Raw genomic sequence first — 18,520 nt, forward strand, 5'->3', positions numbered from 1 at the left:
TACTTTGAGACTATTCCAACACATTGTTTCAGTTTGAATGTTTATGAGGGTCCTAACAGCATGTCCTCTTGCATAGAGGTGTAGAGGTAATGTGAGCCCTCCTCTAATTTAGTGTAGCCTTCTATATTTTTCCAGCTCATGCATAAGTTACTTTTGGCAACTAGGCTATGCAGCTACTCAGAAATGCAGAGTTACAGGCAGCTTTTACAGTAAACCTAGTCAGATTTTTTTTGTGTGCGGTGACTATTGGAGTTAACTAAAGCTAGTAGAATAACAGAAGTATTCTCTACCTGTATATACCTACGTTTCTGGTTTAACTGTTCTTTGAAATTTCTGTTTTCCCATATAGAATGCAAAGAGTATGAGCATTCATTTTTCTTAGCTCAGATTAACTTTATTTTATTTTTTTGTTTTTCTGAAGCCAGCAGCTTGTATAACACTGTGCTTTGCCCTGAAGTCTAACTAAAACTTCTTGAGAGTAAAACTGCTTTGCCTCTCAGTTATATTTCGATAAAGGAAGTTACAAGTGCTTTTTATAAATGCTTGAGTCTGGAAGAATTGGAGAATGAGAATGTACTTATATTTTGTTAAAATAGTTTTCGCTGGACAGATGAAGTAAAAAGTTTTGAGATGTTGCACTTCAAGTTGGTATATACAGTTGAAAATATAGAACTAGAAATATTGGTGAATGAGTGGGACTAAAATAATAGACTTATAAAATAGAAGTTGATTTTTTTTCTTTTTTTTTTTGGTATGCGGGCCTCTCTGTTGTGGCCTCTCCCGTTGCGGAGCACAGGCTCCAAATACGCAGGCTCAGCGGCCATGGCTCACGGGCCCAGCCGCTCCGTGGCATGTGGGATCTTCCCGGTCCGGGGCACGAACCCGTGTCCCCTGCATCGGCAGGCGGACTCTCAACCACTGCGCCACCAGGGAAGCCCTAGAAGTTGATTTTTGAAACCCCTTACTGGAGTGTCTATATGAGCAAGTAAAGATGGGAGCGACTTGAGACCAGAACAGGTTGGGGCAGTCCAACCATTTTGGGAAGTAAATGAGTTAGCAGAGGGGTCAAAGCAGGTATCAAATGAGTCAGGGAAGTAAGGAAACTAGAAGTAAGTTATTAAGGATGCTGTGAGAACAGAGAGATTTGGTGACGTTGAGAGGGCTCACAGCTCTTCCGCCACAGGTGGATTTAACAAATTACCCAGGATCTTGGTGAGACCCTTTTGTGTGAAAACTACAGGTAAAAGCCAGTAGAAGACAAAAGTCAGTCAAAGAGAAAAGAGATGGACTGGGACTGTTCAAAAGTGAAGATGTTCACTTTAGAACTGAGGTAGAAAACTTTTAAGTTTGTATTGGAATGTTCAATTAGAAACAGTTTCTGGGGTCTCCCTGGTGGCGCAGTGGTTGCGAGTCCGCCTGCCGATGCAGGGGATACGGGTTCGTGCCCCGGTCTGGGAGGATCCCATATGCCGCGGAGCGGCTGGGCCCGTGAGCCATGGCCGCTGAGCCTGCGCATCCGGAGCCTGTGCTCCGCAACGGGAGAGGCCACAACAGTGAGAGGCCCGCGTACGGGGAAAAAAAAAAAAAAAAAAAAAAAAGAAACAGTTTCTGTGTCTTGTTTTGAATTTGTGAGTAGAAGAGCATCCTCCATAAGCCCTTAAGGCTTTTTTAAGAAGGCATATATGGAAGATAGTATAAAGATTTCTACAATTTATATGCAGCTTACATGCATGAGTAAAAGCATTACTACATCTGTTGTTGAAAAACAGTCTTTAAAATTCTTTAGTTTTACATACCTAAACCAAAGTTTCTGTCTGGAATTACCTGGGAAGTGTAAGGGAAAGGGATTGTGGAAAGAAGTCCAAATTATAGTACTTTGTCTTCTGAAGAATCATAGATCTGTAACCCAGAGAGACCCCCATCTTCCTTACTTCTCTAATAGGGTCATAAATGGCCTACGTGTTTCATAAGTTGAGGCCACACTTTGTTTGATTTATTTATTTTTTGGCTGCGTTGGGTCTTCATTGCTGCATGCAGGCTTTCTCTAGTTGTGGCAAGCAGGGGGCTATTCTTTGTTGCAGTACACAGGCTTCTTATTGGACTGCTTCTCTTATTGCAGAGCCTGGGCTCTAGGTACGCACGCTTCAGTAGCTGTGGCATGCGGGCTCAATAGTTGTGGCTCGCGAGCTCTAGCGTGCAGGTTCAGTAGCTGTGGCGCAAGGCTTAGCTGCTCCGCGGCATGTGGGATCTCCCGGACCAGGGCTCGAACCCATGTCCCCTGCATTGGCAGGCGGATTCTAAACCACTGCGCCACCAGGGAAGCCCCAAGGCCACACATTCAGTGCCCTTTCTCTTTTCCAGGTTTGGGGTACTTTTATATATGAAAGTCAGCTTAGTTATATTTAAAGAAATCATCATTTCTCAATTTTACATTTCATAGTATCATTATTTAAAATTGAGACTTTCATAATATTTAGCACTAAAATATGAAGATTTAATAGCCACCCTTTCTGAAGCTATTAACTGAGAGGAGTATCAAGTATTGTAAAGACAGAGTGTAAATGTTGTTAGTTACATGGCATTTGGGAGAAAAGAACAGATCTTCTCTAGGCTATTATATATAACCTGAAGTTTGTCTTTAGGGTCCTCCTGTAGTAGTGGGTTGAGACTACAGACTATGGAGTCATACTCCTGAGTTTTAATCCTTTTCCTGCCATTTCCTGTCTTTACCACTTAGTAACTCTGACCTTGGGCAGCTTAAGTAAGTACCTCTCATTTATAAATGGGATTGATGGGTTATAATAGCAGTCTTAAGAGTTGTAAAGTGCCTGGCATGTAGGTTACTTTCAGTGAATGTTAAATATCAATGCAAAAGAAAAGTACCTTCTTTTCTATAAATATTAAAAAAGCAAACAAGTTATTTATCTTCTTCTTTAACTGTGAAAACTGTCCCATCTACCTTTTTACTCAGTTGTTTTACTCACCATCCACTGTCAAGAAATCATCCAACACAAATTCAAAACAATAAACTCTTCTATTCTTTTAATAATAGGTTTAGGCAGGTTTTTGCCTTTTGGGAGTCATATTCTAAGAATCATTTGAAAAGGGAAGCATTTTTTTCTCCCTATATGTGTAGTGACGGGTAGTATCTTTATTGTGATTTTTTTTTTCTTGCCTTTTTCCCTAAAGGAAAAACAGAAGTTTGCTGTTTGAGTTTTCTGATATCATAACCTATAACTCATGGGACTATAGGTTGGACTGTGAAGTATTCATTCTTGTTATTCAAACAAATGAATGAACAAGAACACAGTCTATCAGATTGCTTTGCCAAGAAAAGGCCTTAGAAGAATATGCATTTGTGTGTCAATTATATGTTTTAAGGTATATGTGTATTTTTTGATTCCCTGCTTTAACTTACAGTATCATTTGACAGACCCAATGATGATTTTGTTAAAATAAGGTGCCGCAAAATAGGAAATTCAGCCTGTTTCTGGTAGGTTCAGGTGCCTGTGCACATACATGTTTTCCTTACTTATGAAAGGAACTGTGGAGAGCTTTTTGTAGTTCTTCTTATTTTTGGAATGATGAAGAGCTAACCAGCAAGATTTTTCTGGTAATATATTCAGAAGCCATAGCTTACTACTCTTCTGTACAAAGTCAACTTAAGGGAATTTTTAAATGCATTGGCTGTTCATTCATGTATATAAACTTGAGTGAAACTGTTAAACTATGACTTAATTGACACTTTAAGTTATACTTATCAGGTGAATTCGCATATTATCTCTGATCATCCAGTAAAATCACTACCACATCACCCTCTTCCAGTCCTCTGCTAAGTCACTTTTAATCACATTACTGTGCTTTACTCTCTCCATAGCACTTAATCACTATAAGAAATAATCTGGTTCATGTACTGGGTAGTCCATCTCTACCACTAGACTACAGGAGAGCATCAGGGATCTTACTGCTTACTGTTCACTGCTGTACCCCCAGAACCTAAAAAAGCGCCAGACATATTCTTGATACTCAGTAACTGTTTAAAGAATTAATGTTTGAATAAATTTTGAAGGCACTTAGAAGATCCCGATGGTCTTTTTATAGATAGTATTGAATGTTTTCTGGGGGTGTACTGTAAAGTACCAAAAATTGTATCAAAATGGAGTATACATGCATATTTCTCACTGTGTAAGGATTCTTCAGGTTAGTTAGATTCTCAGAAATATCCTTGAGTTCTTAGAATTTTAAGAACCACCAAAACATCACCTATTTTATTGCATCTTTAGTAAGTTTGGTTTTTTGTTTTTTGGGTGTTTTTTTGTGTGTGTTTTGGTAAAGCTTTGGAATAAAAGCAGGCAACTAATTTGTTGTTTAAAATATATCACTTTAAAGCTCAGAGTAACAGAATAAGATAATCAAGCCCATGAGTGATTTATAGTAGATTTTGATAGTGACAAAATATTTAGGTAGAGGAATGTGACCCATAGTGTGGATTGACTGCATAATAATTTTTACAGCATTGCCTTCTTTGACTCCATTTTTTAGCACATTTTTCAAATTGAACAATTTAGAATTTCTCAGGTAAAATTATAATCTAATTTTTGCTAAGTCAAAATTTTCACTTTTTTGTAGTTTCCTTAGTCTTAGACTAAGTTTTAGACTCCTTATTTGTCTCTAATAAGACAATTGAATTGTAAGATAATTGTGTTCTATAGCCATTGACCATTTCTTTATGAAATTGCATTTTAATGTTTTTGATTATCACTTGCTACTCTTTTTTTTTTTTTTTTTTTTTTTTTTTTTCTGCGGTATGCGGGCCTCTCACTGCCGTGGCCTCTCCCGCTGCGGAGCACAGGCTCCGGATGCTCAGGCCCAGCGGCCATGGCTCACGGGCCCAGCCGCTCCGCGGCATATGGGATCCTCCCAGACCGGGGCACGAACCCGTATCCCCTGCATCGGCAGGCGGACTCTCAACCACTGCGCCACCAGGGAGGCCCCCACTTGCTACTCTTTACGTATGCTATCCAGAAATATATTTACCCAATAGTAATCTTTTTTTTTTTTTTTTTTTTTTTTTTTTTTTTTTTGCGGTACACAGGCCTCTCACTGTTGTGGCCTCTCCTGTTGCGGAGCACAGGCTCCAGACGCACAGGCTCAGCGGCCATGGCTCATGGGCCCAGCCGCTCCACGGCATGTGGGATCTTCCCGGACCGGGGCATGAACCCGTGTCCCCTGCATCGGCAGGCAGACTCTCAACCACTGTGCCACCAGGGAAGCCCCCCAATAGTAATCTTAATTGATGATTTCATTTAGTAGTAATTGGTGGATATGATTTTCTCTGTTACTTTGCAAACCTGTTTTTTGAATTTTTAGGAAGTATCCCAAGTATGCTCAGCTCTGTTTTTAAGTTCTTTATTAAAGTTTGTTTTGTGATATTTTTATGCAAATAAGGAAAATCAATATACTAAAGACTGTTTCTTTAATGTCTTTCAGCCAATGGTAATGATAGTAAAAAATTTAAAGGAGAAGATAAAATGGATGGTGCTCCTTCTCGTGTACTTCATATTCGAAAATTACCTGGTGAAGTGACAGAAACTGAAGTTATTGCTTTAGGCTTACCTTTTGGTAAGGTGACCAACATCCTTATGCTGAAAGGAAAAAATCAGGTATATTTCTTTCAGGACTTATAAAATGTTAAGCCCCAACTATCCAGCAGGTGTGAATTAGCTGTCGCCTGATGAAAGGATAGTATGTAGTAGGTTACTTTTCTTAAAGAACATGACAGAAGTCTTACTCTGACTTTTCCTTGTAGCTGTGTTTGGGAAACTAATGCTAGAGAGCTAAAATGAATAAGTCACTGTAGTTTTCAAATTTTGCCTTTCAAATTCCCTTTAGGACTCTAATTGAACTATTTGGTCAATGAGATTATGGGAAGTACAGATGAAATACTTCTTTTATTGTGGCTTTGCTCTTGGTAATATCGGAAGTCAGTAAGGACACTAGCAGCATCTTATCCTTTAAGCTTATCCCAGGGAAATATTTACCTGATAGCATTAGGAAAAGGTAGTCATTAGTCCCAGATATTCTATATTGAATAGTTATACCTGTAGCAGTAGGGTCCAGGTATGTTAAAAATCAAATTTTGTTTTAAAGTTTCTAATGATACCATTTAGAAAAACTTAGAGAAATTTAATGTTCTCTTAAATATAGTTAATATCACTAATAATATGACATTTAATTTTTTCCTTTGTTAAATTGTAAATGCTTTAAAAATGACTTGGTGTTCTCTTATGTTTTCTAGGTTAGGAGTGGTAACATTCTGGTGCTGGAAAACGTTTAGGTTTTATTTTCTCTAGCCTTTGTTGAAGTGGGTACATTTGTAGTGTATGGAAAATCAGAGGTGGAAGTACTTTGTATTCTAAGAGCTTCTAAGTTTAGCTTTAATTGTATCTCTAAACTTCAGTAAGGGATTTCTAATTCTACCTACTAGAGCATCTAAATGTAACTTGAAAGGTTATATTCTAGTTACTGATTTTTCTAATGAACCAAATAGATTACACAGATATTGAAGTATATTTGAATTTGATTCATAATATTAAGATTTTTGCTATTTAAATTTTCAGGCATTTTTGGAACTAGCAACAGAGGAAGCAGCTATTACTATGGTTAATTACTATTCTGCTGTGACACCTCACCTTCGTAACCAACCGATTTATATTCAGTACTCCAATCACAAAGAACTAAAAACAGATAATACATTGAACCAAGTGAGTATGTGTAGGTACATAAATAAAATGGCCTAGAACGTATTAAGAATCTCATAAACATATTAGCAGAAAAAAATTTTTTTAACCATTCAGAAGATTTTTCTATGAGCACTTTCTTGTTTTTTGTTTCTGGGTTTTTTGTGGCATTTTCTTGTAGCATGTGAAGTATTAACCATTATGTTAATTTACAGAAAGTATGTGTGGTCTATTATTTTCATATTTTAAATTAATACTGGATAAATTAGTTAAATAGCATTTTTTCAGTGCTTTTAAGGTTCTGGTCAAAGTGTTCTTTTTCTTTGTGCAAATTAAAGTTTTTGTATAGAAACTGTCTGAGGTAGGACTTAAGCATAAACTGTTTATGCAACTCTTCTGCTTAGACTTCAGTGTACGAAGTTCGGTCTCTTTGGTTATTTGACTTTTTATAGGTCTTAATTTCTTATGGAAAGACTCCTATTGAGGATGTGTTAATGGTTTTCCTGGGGGAAAAATGTAAGAATTGAGAATATATGTTGAGAATATGTGTTGATCTTTTAAAAATGCAATGTAGAAGATGTTAATTATCTAAAATTATTTTTTTAGAAAAAATGTAAGAATGGTTTTAGATCTAAATACATAGGATTGTAATAAAAACTGGTCTAAAAACTTCAGCTCTTCAAATGTAGTTTTTAGCTAATTTATCTGTTTTAGTAAAATCTAAACTGTGGCTCTTGTCTTATCAAAAATTAAATGGAAAATAATTCCTCATAGATTTTAACCTTTGTAAAAATAATTTAAGATCATTTTGATAGTTCATGAAAAATAAGCTTGTAAAACTTTTTGCCTAAAAGATAAGGCTAAAATTTCAGTTGTTTTTTTAATTTGATAATTTTCATTTCTTTTGAACCAGAAGTTGTACTTCTCAGAATTTATCATGAGGAAATATACCAAAAGAAAATATCTATTCTCTATTCTTTTTACTTAGAGTTTAAAATGGCATTTAATATCCCAATTTTATTTTACATGTTAGTATTTTCAGTAATTAGTGAATGCATTCTCATTTTAAAAGATTCAAATGAAAATGATGAGGAAAGAATAAAGATAAGGCATCTATAGATAGATAGATATATGTAGGAGAGGGGGATTTATAATTTCAAATAGGATAACCAGTGGAAGCCCAACCAACAAGTGACATTTGAGTAACAAACTTCAAAGTGATTAGAGAATAAGGCACTTACTGCAGTCTTGGTTATGTTCCAGACATAGGGAGCAGTCAGTGCAATGTTCCTTATGTTGGAAAAAAAATTTTTGACAGCCATATTTTTGATTTTCAAAACTTCTTCTTCTTTGATACCCTTTTTACCTTGCAATTGGTCATTCTTACAGTTACTAATTAATGGTATTTTAAAATACTTGACTGTATCTTTTATTACTTTCTTTAGTATTAGCTGTTATGTTTATCTTGTTCTCTCTATTCTTCTCTTCCTCCCACCCACCGTCATTGTCTGTTTATATTTCAGAATGGACAATTAGGTTTTATTGGATTTGCATGCTTTCCTCTAGAGTAAGGTAATGAGGACTTGGATACTAACCTGGGATCCCCCCAAATGCCAGAGGTCTTTATTCTTGGCCTTCAAAGCTCCTTTTAGAGTTTCTGTTCTTTTAAGGGAGTGTTTAGTTGTTGTTGCTTTTGTTTTTATTGTTTAATTATAAGTTGGTTGATGGTGCGGAGGAGGAGGAAGTTTGTTAGCCATACTTTCTGTTAACCCTTTTATTTTCACATTCTCCTTCCTCCTGTGTACCTACCAATTTCTAATTTGATTCCTATGGCTGCTACCAGTGCAAACCCTTTTTTGCTATGTGTTCACTGTGTCTTCTGTCCATGCATTTTCTGAGTTCTGGGAATTTGATAAAATTATTCTAAGCTAGTGATAACCTTCTTTCTTCAGTATCAGCATTTATTCCATTTTGTACTTATTTATAGTCATTTTAATAGTGTTTTATAATAGAAGAGAGGCAAATGAATGTGTGTCAATCATGAATTCTTCCAGAACCTTTCATCAAATCAGTAAGTCCTGTGAATTCACTCTTTTCAATATCTGCCCAGTTTTCTTCTTTCTTGCTACTTCATTTGCTCAGACACAGTCATCTCTTGGCTATATTACCTACTAGCTTTCTTTTGCTATCTTTTTTTTTTTTTTGCGGTACACGGGCCTCTCACTGTTGTGGCCTCTCCCGTTGCGGAGCACAGGCTCCGGACACGCAGGCTCAGCGGCCATGGCTCATGGGCCTAGCCGCTCCGTGGCATGTGGGATCTTCCTGGACCAGGGCACGAACCCCTGTCCCCTGCATCGGCAGGCGGACTCTCAGCCACTATGCCACCACAAGCCCTTACTATCTTTCTTAATTTTTGTCTTCAATTCGTTCTCCCTAGTACAGCCACGCGTGTGTGTGTGTATGAGTGTATCTCTTTCTAAAATGATAAATCTGACTAAGTTACTCACCTGCAGCAAATCCTTTTCATGCTCAGGGTAAAGGCCCTTTCTGAGATGAGTACTGTTTCTGTCTTATGGCTACTCCCACCCTGTTTTCCTGTGCTTCTATCCCAGTAGTAATTGTAGTGCCTGTAACCTGGCATGCTTTCTCTTATTTTGTCTTTGGAGGCCATTGTGTTTCTGTGCTGTCACTTTTATCTGGAATATTGTGGCCTGCCTGCCTTTGTACCACCTTTCCACCCCTCACTTCACATGGCCACTTGTTAGACATCTTCAGGTTTCCCATTAGTTAGTTTCCTTGAAAGCCATCCTCTGATCCACAGAGTGGATTAGGTTTGGATTAAGAACCCTTAATACAAATGAAAATCACAGTGAGATACTGCCATGTATACCATACTGGATAAAATTAAGACTGGTAATACCAAGTATTGGAGCAATGTAGAGAAGCCTGAACTTCCATAAATAAGTGATGAGAATGTAAATTGGTAGAATTATTTTTAAAACCTTGAAATGTCTACTAAAGCTGAGTATATACATATTCTTTGACTTAGTAATTTTTACTAGTCACATATCTGAGAAAATACATACATATGTGCATGAAAAGATATGTATAAGAAAGTTCATGGCACACTGTATGTAATAGCCCAGAGCTGGAAATGATCCACATGTTCAGCAGCTGTAGAATGTGTTGTGGTATATTTATTTGTTGGAATACTGACTGGCAAAAAGAATGAACAAGCTACTATTGGTGCCTCTAGAACTTGGATGAACATCATAAAAATTATGTTTATTGGAAGAAGCCAGAACAAAGTAGAACACATACTATATGGTTCCATTTATATAACTGGGTGAAAGCATGTGTGTGGCTTCTGGAGTGTTGGTAATGTTCTATTTTTTTACCTAGATAGTCCTTTTACAGATACGTTCTATTTGTGAAATTTTATTGATCTGTATATACTTATGATTTGTGTCCTTTTATGTGTATATGATTGTTTCAATATGAAGTTTAATTAAAATCTAGGTTGGCAAGCCAACTCTACTCCATGAAATTTTTTTTAAAACGTATGAAGAGGCTTCCCTGGTGGCACAGTGGTTAAGAATCCACCTGCCAATACAGGAGACACGGATTCGAGCCCTGGTCCAGGAAGATCCCACATGCCCCAGAGCAACTAAGCCCGTGCACCACAACTACTGAGCCTGCTCTCTAGAGCCTGCAAACCACAACTACTGAGCCCACATGTCACAGCTACTGAAACCCACGCGCTTAGAGCCCATGCTCTGCAACAAGAGAAGCCACTGCAATGAGAAGCCCGTGCACCACAACGAAGAGTAGCCCCTACTCGCCACAACTAGAGAAAGCCCGCGCACAGCAACGAAGACGCAATGCAGCCAAAAATAAATAAATAAATAAGTCAGTTTATTTATTTAAAAAAAAATGGGGGAGGGAGATGCAAGAGGGAGGAGATATGGTGATATATGTATATGTATAGCTGATTCACTTTGTTATAAAGTAGAAACTAACACACTATTGTAAAGCAATTATACGCCAATAAAGATGTTAAAAAAGCTGCACATAAATGAGACAAAAAAATATATGAAGTTATTTGTTAATGATAATAGAGAACGTAATTGTTAAGGTAAAAAAGGAAGATGGAGAACAGTGAATAGTATTGGAAAGAAAAGTATACAGTAGATAAGTACTTAACATGTTTGTATAGAGTACATATATACATATATGCTTGTGTATGTAGGGAAAGCAGACAGGGTGACTGGGTTGCAGAGGAAACTTAACTTTTTATACTGTTTGGATAGTACACCATGATCATGTGATTCCTATTTTAAGAAGACGTTCCATTATTTAAAATAGCAGATGTTAGAGTTCTAAGTTGTGATATTTCCATGCTTATTATAATAAATGTATATAAAGACGTTCACTAATTAAGAAAGTGAACAGTGAGCTACTTGCAATGAGCTACTTAAGATACTTTATTTAAATATATATTGGGTTAAATATGTTCAGATGTTTAAATTAACAAACATTGTTCTAGAAATCTTTTTATCCCTCTTTTTTTATAACTATATTTATAGTAGTGTAAATGTGCCCATTGTATTAAATATTTGTTGTATGTTTCAAAATGTTGGATTTGAATTTACAAGTCACTTTAACATAAATGTATAGGTCATATTTTATTTAATTAGTTAGATGATGAAGTTTGAGTAGATAAGCGTGTGATCTCTTTGAGTACCAAGCTATATGATTTCCTGGTTATATAATATTTCAGTGAAATGACCATCCTCCCACCTTTTTTGAGATACAATTCACATATACATTGTGTGGGTTTTAAGGTGATTTGATATATTTATATTTCGCAAAATGATTACCACCACCACATTAGTTAATAGGTCCAGAAAAAATGTGACACTTCATGATTCTGGGGTCATATTTGCATAGGGCCATGCTAATCTGTGTTGTTCCAATTTTAGTATATGTGCTGCTGAAGGGAACACTGATTATTCCTTATTATCATAAGTGTTCTCATTCTTTTGTATCCACCTTCCTTTTCATTCATCACTGTGCTCTATTTATATTCCTGTTCATCTGCCAATACAACTTTTTCAAACTATAAAGCAGTGAAGAGGTATTTGTCATTATTATATCTAACAGTTATTTGCCTTTATATAGGTTTTCTGACCCCAGATAAGGTAGAAAGAAATTATTTCTTATCAATGAATCTGTCAGTAATAATAGGAAAGGCATAATAGTAATAAAGGCAGCCTTTTTGGAACATTTAACATATGATTTAGTTGACAGATTTCCCAAAAATACTGTATTTTTTCAGTTCCATATATATTTTTTTTCACATTTTAAAATCTCAGAAATCAAGGTGTGTCTTATAATAGTTGATCTGTCATGGTTCAGTTATCAGTATCTTACTAGTCCTCCATAAAATTAGATACCATAACGTGTGGAAAATATTCTTCATATTTTATTTTGAAGTATTCCTGAAAAATTTATGGCTTTATAGTATGGTATACATCAATTTCTGTTCTAAAAATTTTGGTTTCAGAAGTTATGCTAGTATGAAAAAAAGACTTAATTTGTATCTAAATATTCTTCTTTTAGGATTTATTGGAAATAATAAGGTTTATGGGAGTTCTTTTGGATAATCTATTAATCCCCTTGTTAAGGTTTACTGTGTGCCTTTTTTATGGAATGAATAATGTTAAAGTTTCATTGTTCTCTATAAGTTTCTGTTTAAAACATTTTCTGAATCTGTCAGACTACATCTTGTTGTTTTGAGAATAAATTACACTGACTGTCTTCTTGTTCCACATTGGTTCCAAACCCTAGATAATTGTTTTGAAGTAAATACTAGTATAATACTTGAATTATAATCCCTGGCTCATGGCAGGTGCTCAAAAGTATTTATTGAGTATTAAATTTTATTTAATCTATATGTGTTCTAGAAAAGAATTTAATATTGTAACGTGTAGCAAAGTATAGGTGAAAATACCAGGAATGTTTCTAAAGTGCTTATCTTTCATTTTTTAGCGTGCTCAAGCAGTTCTTCAAGCAGTGACAGCTGTCCAGACAGCAAATACTCCTCTTAGTGGCACCACAGTTAGTGAGAGTGCAGTGACTCCAGCCCAGAGTCCAGTGCTTAGAATAATTATTGACAATATGTATTACCCTGTAACACTTGATGTTCTTCACCAAGTAAGTTTAGTTTAATTTGCATGTTTATCTATAAAATTGAGAAATAATAATACAGTAGATAAAATTTGTTTTGATTTTAATGTTTTAACAGATATTTTCTAAGTTTGGTGCTGTATTGAAGATAATCACATTTACAAAAAATAACCAGTTTCAAGCTCTTCTCCAGTATGGCGATCCAGTAAATGCTCAGCAAGCAAAACTAGTAAGTCTAGCTTTTTTTTGAGATAGCGATAATTTTCAGTGGCAGATATGTATATATATATATATATATACACACATATATATGTGTTGCTAATGTTATTAATACTGACATAACTTAGCGATACCATATAGCACTTTAGATGGCATTTTAATGACATTATTGTCATTAAGATAATATAATATTAGAAAAGCTTAGTATTTATGATAAAAAAGAAATGTTTATTTTTAACATTAGTCATATTTGTAGTTATATGTAATATAGGCTTATATTTTGCATTTTTGTTTGATTTAGGTCCAGCAGTTTTGTGCTTTTGAGGATATAGCAGGATTGTATTGTGCACGCGTACCTGTATAAGATTTTACATTTTCCAGTGGGAGTTTCAAAGTAATTAATTTAGCTATAAGATAGTTTGGCTGAAATACGTCAGTAGACATGTGACCCAATGCTATGATAGGCTCTCAGTCTATTTCCAGTATTCTTTTAAAGTATTTTTTTAAAAGATAGGTTTTTTGAATAAGTTCTTAGTCTCCCTTTTATTCACATTACTTACCTTTTATTGTTGTTGTTGTTGTTATATATGGAGGGTAAGAAACTGTTCAAAGCAGTAAAATCTACCTCTGTCATAGCTACCACTGAAAACTGCATACCACATCTTTGTTTCTAAAGGCCTAATCTTCTGTTTGTGTATCTTATTTAAATCTACCTTTGTCTGTCTCTTTAACTTCTTGTGCTGTAGTATCTCATTTTTATTCCATTATTAAAACATTAAATATTTATTATTAAACCATTAAATCAACTGTCTCTACTTATATTTGTCTTACCTTTTATCTCCCTGTCACACTTTTACTTTCAGACTAATTATGGTCTATTCAATACTTCCTCCAGATCAAGATAGCTTGTATGGAACCAGGCTATTTTTAATTATTGTTTCATTGCCTTCCATCCTTAGAATCTCATTTGCGGAGCAAAAATAGCTTCAGGTAGCAGAAAGGCTTTACTAGTAATACTAGCATAATTGAAATGGTTTACCAAGTGCTGTTATCTCATTTTTTTCTGACTACTCTGTTATAAACAGAACAGGAATATTTCCTGAGTTACAAGGGGATGCTAAGATTTAAAGAGGTAAATTACTTATAATGTACACTATCTGTAAAGTTGACATTTTTTTAGTCTGCTTTTCTCCAGTGTGTTGCTACTCACTGGTTCCCAATTGCATGATCTAATCATATTATGTTTCTCTTTTCAGCAATTAGAGTTCTTCTTTAAAAAAATAATTGTGGGCTTCCCTGATGGCGCAGTGGTTGAGAGTCCGCCTGCCGATGCAGGGTACGTGGGTTCGTGCCCCGGTCCGGGAAGATCCCACATGCCGCGGAGCGGCTGGGCCCGTGAGCCATGGCCGCTGAGCCTGTGCTCCGCAACGGGAGAGGCCACAACAGTGAGAGGCCCGCGTACTGCAAAAAAATAATAATAATAATAATTGTCTTTCCTAACATGCCCCAGCCCTCCAACTTCGGAGATATTTTATATTTAAAGAGTTACTGAAATCATTGTGATATGAGGTTTGATCAATAGCAGACAATCTAAAAGCCATGTTCTCGATGGCACTTTTCACAACTTCAAACAAATTTAAATATAGTGCACATTTTTCTTAATATGGAATATTTTCTTTGTCATTCCCTTCCGATCCAGAGGAAGAGTATTTGGTAAAAGACCAGTGAAATGGAATTTGATTCAGAATTATACTGCATTTGGGCTATACAATTCAGTGGGGATAGTAGTTTATATATATCTTTCAGTATTTGATAGGTTTTCTTTTTTTTTTGTTTTCTTTTTTTGCGGTACGTGGGCCTCTCACTGTTGTGGCCTCTGCCGTTGCGGAGCACAGGCTCCAGACATGCAGGCTCAGCGGCCATGGCTCACGGGCCCAGCCGCTCTGCAGCATGTGGGATCCTCCCGGACCAGGGCACAAACCCGTGTCCCCTGCATCGGCAGGTGGACTCTCAACCACTGTGCCACCAAGGAAGCCCTAAACGTATTCTTTTGATGACTCCAGTCATTTTTCTTCATGCCTTTATCTGGACTGTGGACTGTACCTAGAGAATATCACATAATCTAACCAGTACTAATTTAAATTCTTGAGCATCAACTACAAATAGGCTCTGCTTGCAAAATCTTACCACATTTCTTTGGTCTGTTCTCCCATTTTCCACAATGACTATATCGGATAGAAGTTTCTCTTTCCACCAAGTCTCTCTTCACTTTCTTACGACCTTGCCTGCTGCTTCTCAGAAAAAATAGAAACTATCAGATGGAAACTCCATCAGTATTTCTCACAAAATCTACTTATACCCACACATATCTGTCTCTTCTAAATAAAAGGCATAGATATTTCTAAGACCAGTAAACACCAGATAACATCCTCTTCTGCCTCTTAAGAGCCTTTGCATTTTCATCCCCTCTTTCTCTTGTATTTTCCTCTTTCTTACTTCTCACCAGTGTTTCAAGTGTGCTTAAGTGTTCTCTCATTTTTTAAATGAATTTACCCTTAATTCTGTATTCCATATTATCTGTCCATCTAACACCTTGTCTCTCTTCCCTTTCTTCATTTATAACTAGAATTCTTAAATAAGCTGTCTTTATTTGCTGTTTATACTTATTATCCTCTTCTTATTTCTCTACTTAGAGTAATTTGGTTTCAGCCCCTATTTATTCATATTTTTCTCCCTCGTGTCACCAGTGATCACTAGAGTAGCTAAATCTCAACAGAATTATTCAGTCCTTATCTTAACTAACCTTAGGTAACATTTGACATTGAACCTTTCTTTCCCTTTCTTGAAATCCTCTTTTCTCCTGGTCTCTGACACTTCTCAACTAGATATATCCCACCTCTCTGTCCCTTCCTTGTTATATCCCTCCCCTTCCACCACGGGGACCTCAGCTGTTACACACAGCTCAATTACACCTTTGTGATTCTGACTACTCACATCACTTTTTCTAGCTCAGACCTCTTCTAAGAGACCCAGATTAGGAACCCGTGGACCATGGGGCACCTTCAAACTTAGCGTGTTCAATTAACTCCTGTCACCACCACCCCCCACCACCAAAAATACGAAAGCCTGTATTTTCTATGTCAATAAAGGTCAAGGTACTATGAATCTAAGAAACAAGCCAGAAGACATTGAATCTTCCTTTATTCCTCTTCCTTTCAGCTTATCATTAAATAGTACTCATTCTAGACCCTAAATTTCTGTTGAATCTATCTTTTGTCTCCAACTCTCTTGCCATCACCATAGTCTAAGCTAGTGTCATTCAAAGTGCTAGTCTCTGATGTTACAAGGAGCTTGTGCCAAAATACAAATCAGCATACTTTTAGCTATAGTTTTAGTGTCATTGTTGATAATAAATTTGGACACAAACTTCTCTTCATGCAGAGTGACTTGGGTTGCTAGTCCATGAACCACAGTTTGAGTAGCACTGATCTAAGCCATCATCTCTTAAATATGTGCTTCATTGGCCTTCTGACAAAACTCACCACTTTGAGTTTTAAGAATGATCTCAAAGTCATATTTCTTCCTTTCTCAGTGCCCTTCGGTGACTGATTTTTGTCCTTAATATAAAATCCTCCTTCCTTAACGTAGCTTATAAAACTAAATCTTGCCTCTCCAGTCTCATCTTCTACCTCTTTAACCATATTGGACTTCTTTAAATGCTTGCATATGCTATATATTCTCTGATTTCATGGGCTTACAACTTGCTGTTCTGTTTGCTAAAACTGTTCTCTCCATCTCTTTATGCCCAACTCCTACCTCTCTTTCAAGTATCAGTTTAGAAGTCTCTTCTCAGAGAGGTCTTTCATATCCTTTCAACTAGATTGGATCCCTTCCTTTCTTCTCACCACTGCACATCAAACTTATAATTACTTGTTAAGTGTCTGTATTATCTGTTGGACTATAAGTTACACATGAGTGGGTATCATGTCTATCTGTTGGACTATAAGTTACACATGAATGGGTATCATGTCTACTTTGTTCCCTGCTACATTTTTAGAACCTAGCATGGTGTATGGTGTATTACAGGTATTAGGGCTTTTTCAACTCATGTCACAACTTTCTCAGCATCTGGAGTGCTGTATATCCTTCCGACCTTTCAACCATCCATGTACATCTCAGTGTATTATAAAATGAGTTGGTTCTAAACTTTGTAATTCAGTTGCTATATTTTTATGCTTGTTAAAACAGAGATCATGTAAAATTTATAGGTAAGGAATAAGAATTTGGGAAGAGAATCTCAAGCCTGCTTCTCCACTTCTATAGTGATTGTTGTTCAAATGAATGAGAGAATGACAAAATATTGCTTACACCCTGGGAATTCATTTAGCAGGCATAGTGTACCTTTAGGTTTGGGGGAAGAGAATTATAGTATTCTTTAAAGTATAGTCCAGAGCCCATTCTTATCAGACTGTGGTCCAGATACATTCTTGTCATATAGATTGCTTATACAAAATGGGACTCTTAGGGCCATTCTGAACTAACAGTTCTAATCTTTGAGGTTGGGAGCCCACTACTCTGTTTTGTTTTGAATGCCTTGGGAATCACTGCCAGGCAGCTTGAGTGACAGAGCCAACCAAACTTTCCATATATTAGTTATGATCTTTGGCAATTATTTTCATTTAATTGGAATTCTTTCCCCCTAGCATTTTGCTTTATAAGAGAAGAGCAACTCGGAAAAAAACATATTAATAATGGAGTTTTATTAGTGAGGGTTGGAGGGGAAAAATGTAACCATCTCCTGAATTTGTCCTGAGGTTGGCTTTAAAAACCTCTAAAGTCAACAGAAAAGGTAATGTATATTGAGGGTTGACATTTAGGGTGGTAATCACAAGTCATTTTAACAATCATAATTGTCAAGTAAAAAGTAAATTGTTTTAAATAATCTTCACATTTATTAAAGAAAATGCCCTAATGCCTTTTTCAAAAATGTTGTTTATTGGCAAGCAGTGTATTGGGCAAAGATACCACTTAACTGTGGCTTTCTAGTTCAGTTTCTGTATTTTTGAGAAATAGAAGTAATCTCCTTTTCACCTGGACTTTTAAAAATTATTTGTTTTATACAACCCTGAAATTATAACACACATGGTAGAAAATAGCTGTTTTTGTTTTTATGTTATTAGAGACAGCTTTTCAGGTGTATTATCTGTTTCTATTAGGAATGTGTACAGTTGACACTGGACAGTGACACTGTGTCTTTTGGAAATCCTTTAATATGGTCACTGTTTTAATATGCAAGTGGATTATTTCTCATTAATGATTCCTTCCAGGAGAGTGTATTTCATTAGTTTCATTGGTGGCTTTTCCTGTTTTTA

General features: G+C 36.1%; 1 protein-coding gene across 4 annotated transcripts in view; it reads left to right on the forward strand.

Annotated features, from left to right (window-relative positions):
• Positions 1 to 18,520, forward strand: part of PTBP2 (polypyrimidine tract binding protein 2) — an 82,040-nt gene that overhangs the window by 34,720 nt on the left and 28,800 nt on the right. For all 4 annotated transcript variants that reach the window (XM_082614627.1, XM_082614628.1, XM_082614629.1 and 1 more), the window contains exons 4-7: positions 5,491 to 5,663; positions 6,621 to 6,764; positions 12,792 to 12,956; positions 13,048 to 13,158. In XM_082614627.1, coding sequence (XP_082470753.1) covers positions 5,491 to 5,663; positions 6,621 to 6,764; positions 12,792 to 12,956; positions 13,048 to 13,158 — 593 coding nt within the window. The remainder of the gene's footprint in view (positions 1 to 5,490; positions 5,664 to 6,620; positions 6,765 to 12,791; positions 12,957 to 13,047; positions 13,159 to 18,520) is intronic.

This window comes from Mesoplodon mirus, assembly GCF_964341445.2.
Source record: "Mesoplodon mirus genome assembly, chromosome: 3".
Taxonomy (NCBI): domain Eukaryota; kingdom Metazoa; phylum Chordata; class Mammalia; order Artiodactyla; family Ziphiidae; genus Mesoplodon; species Mesoplodon mirus.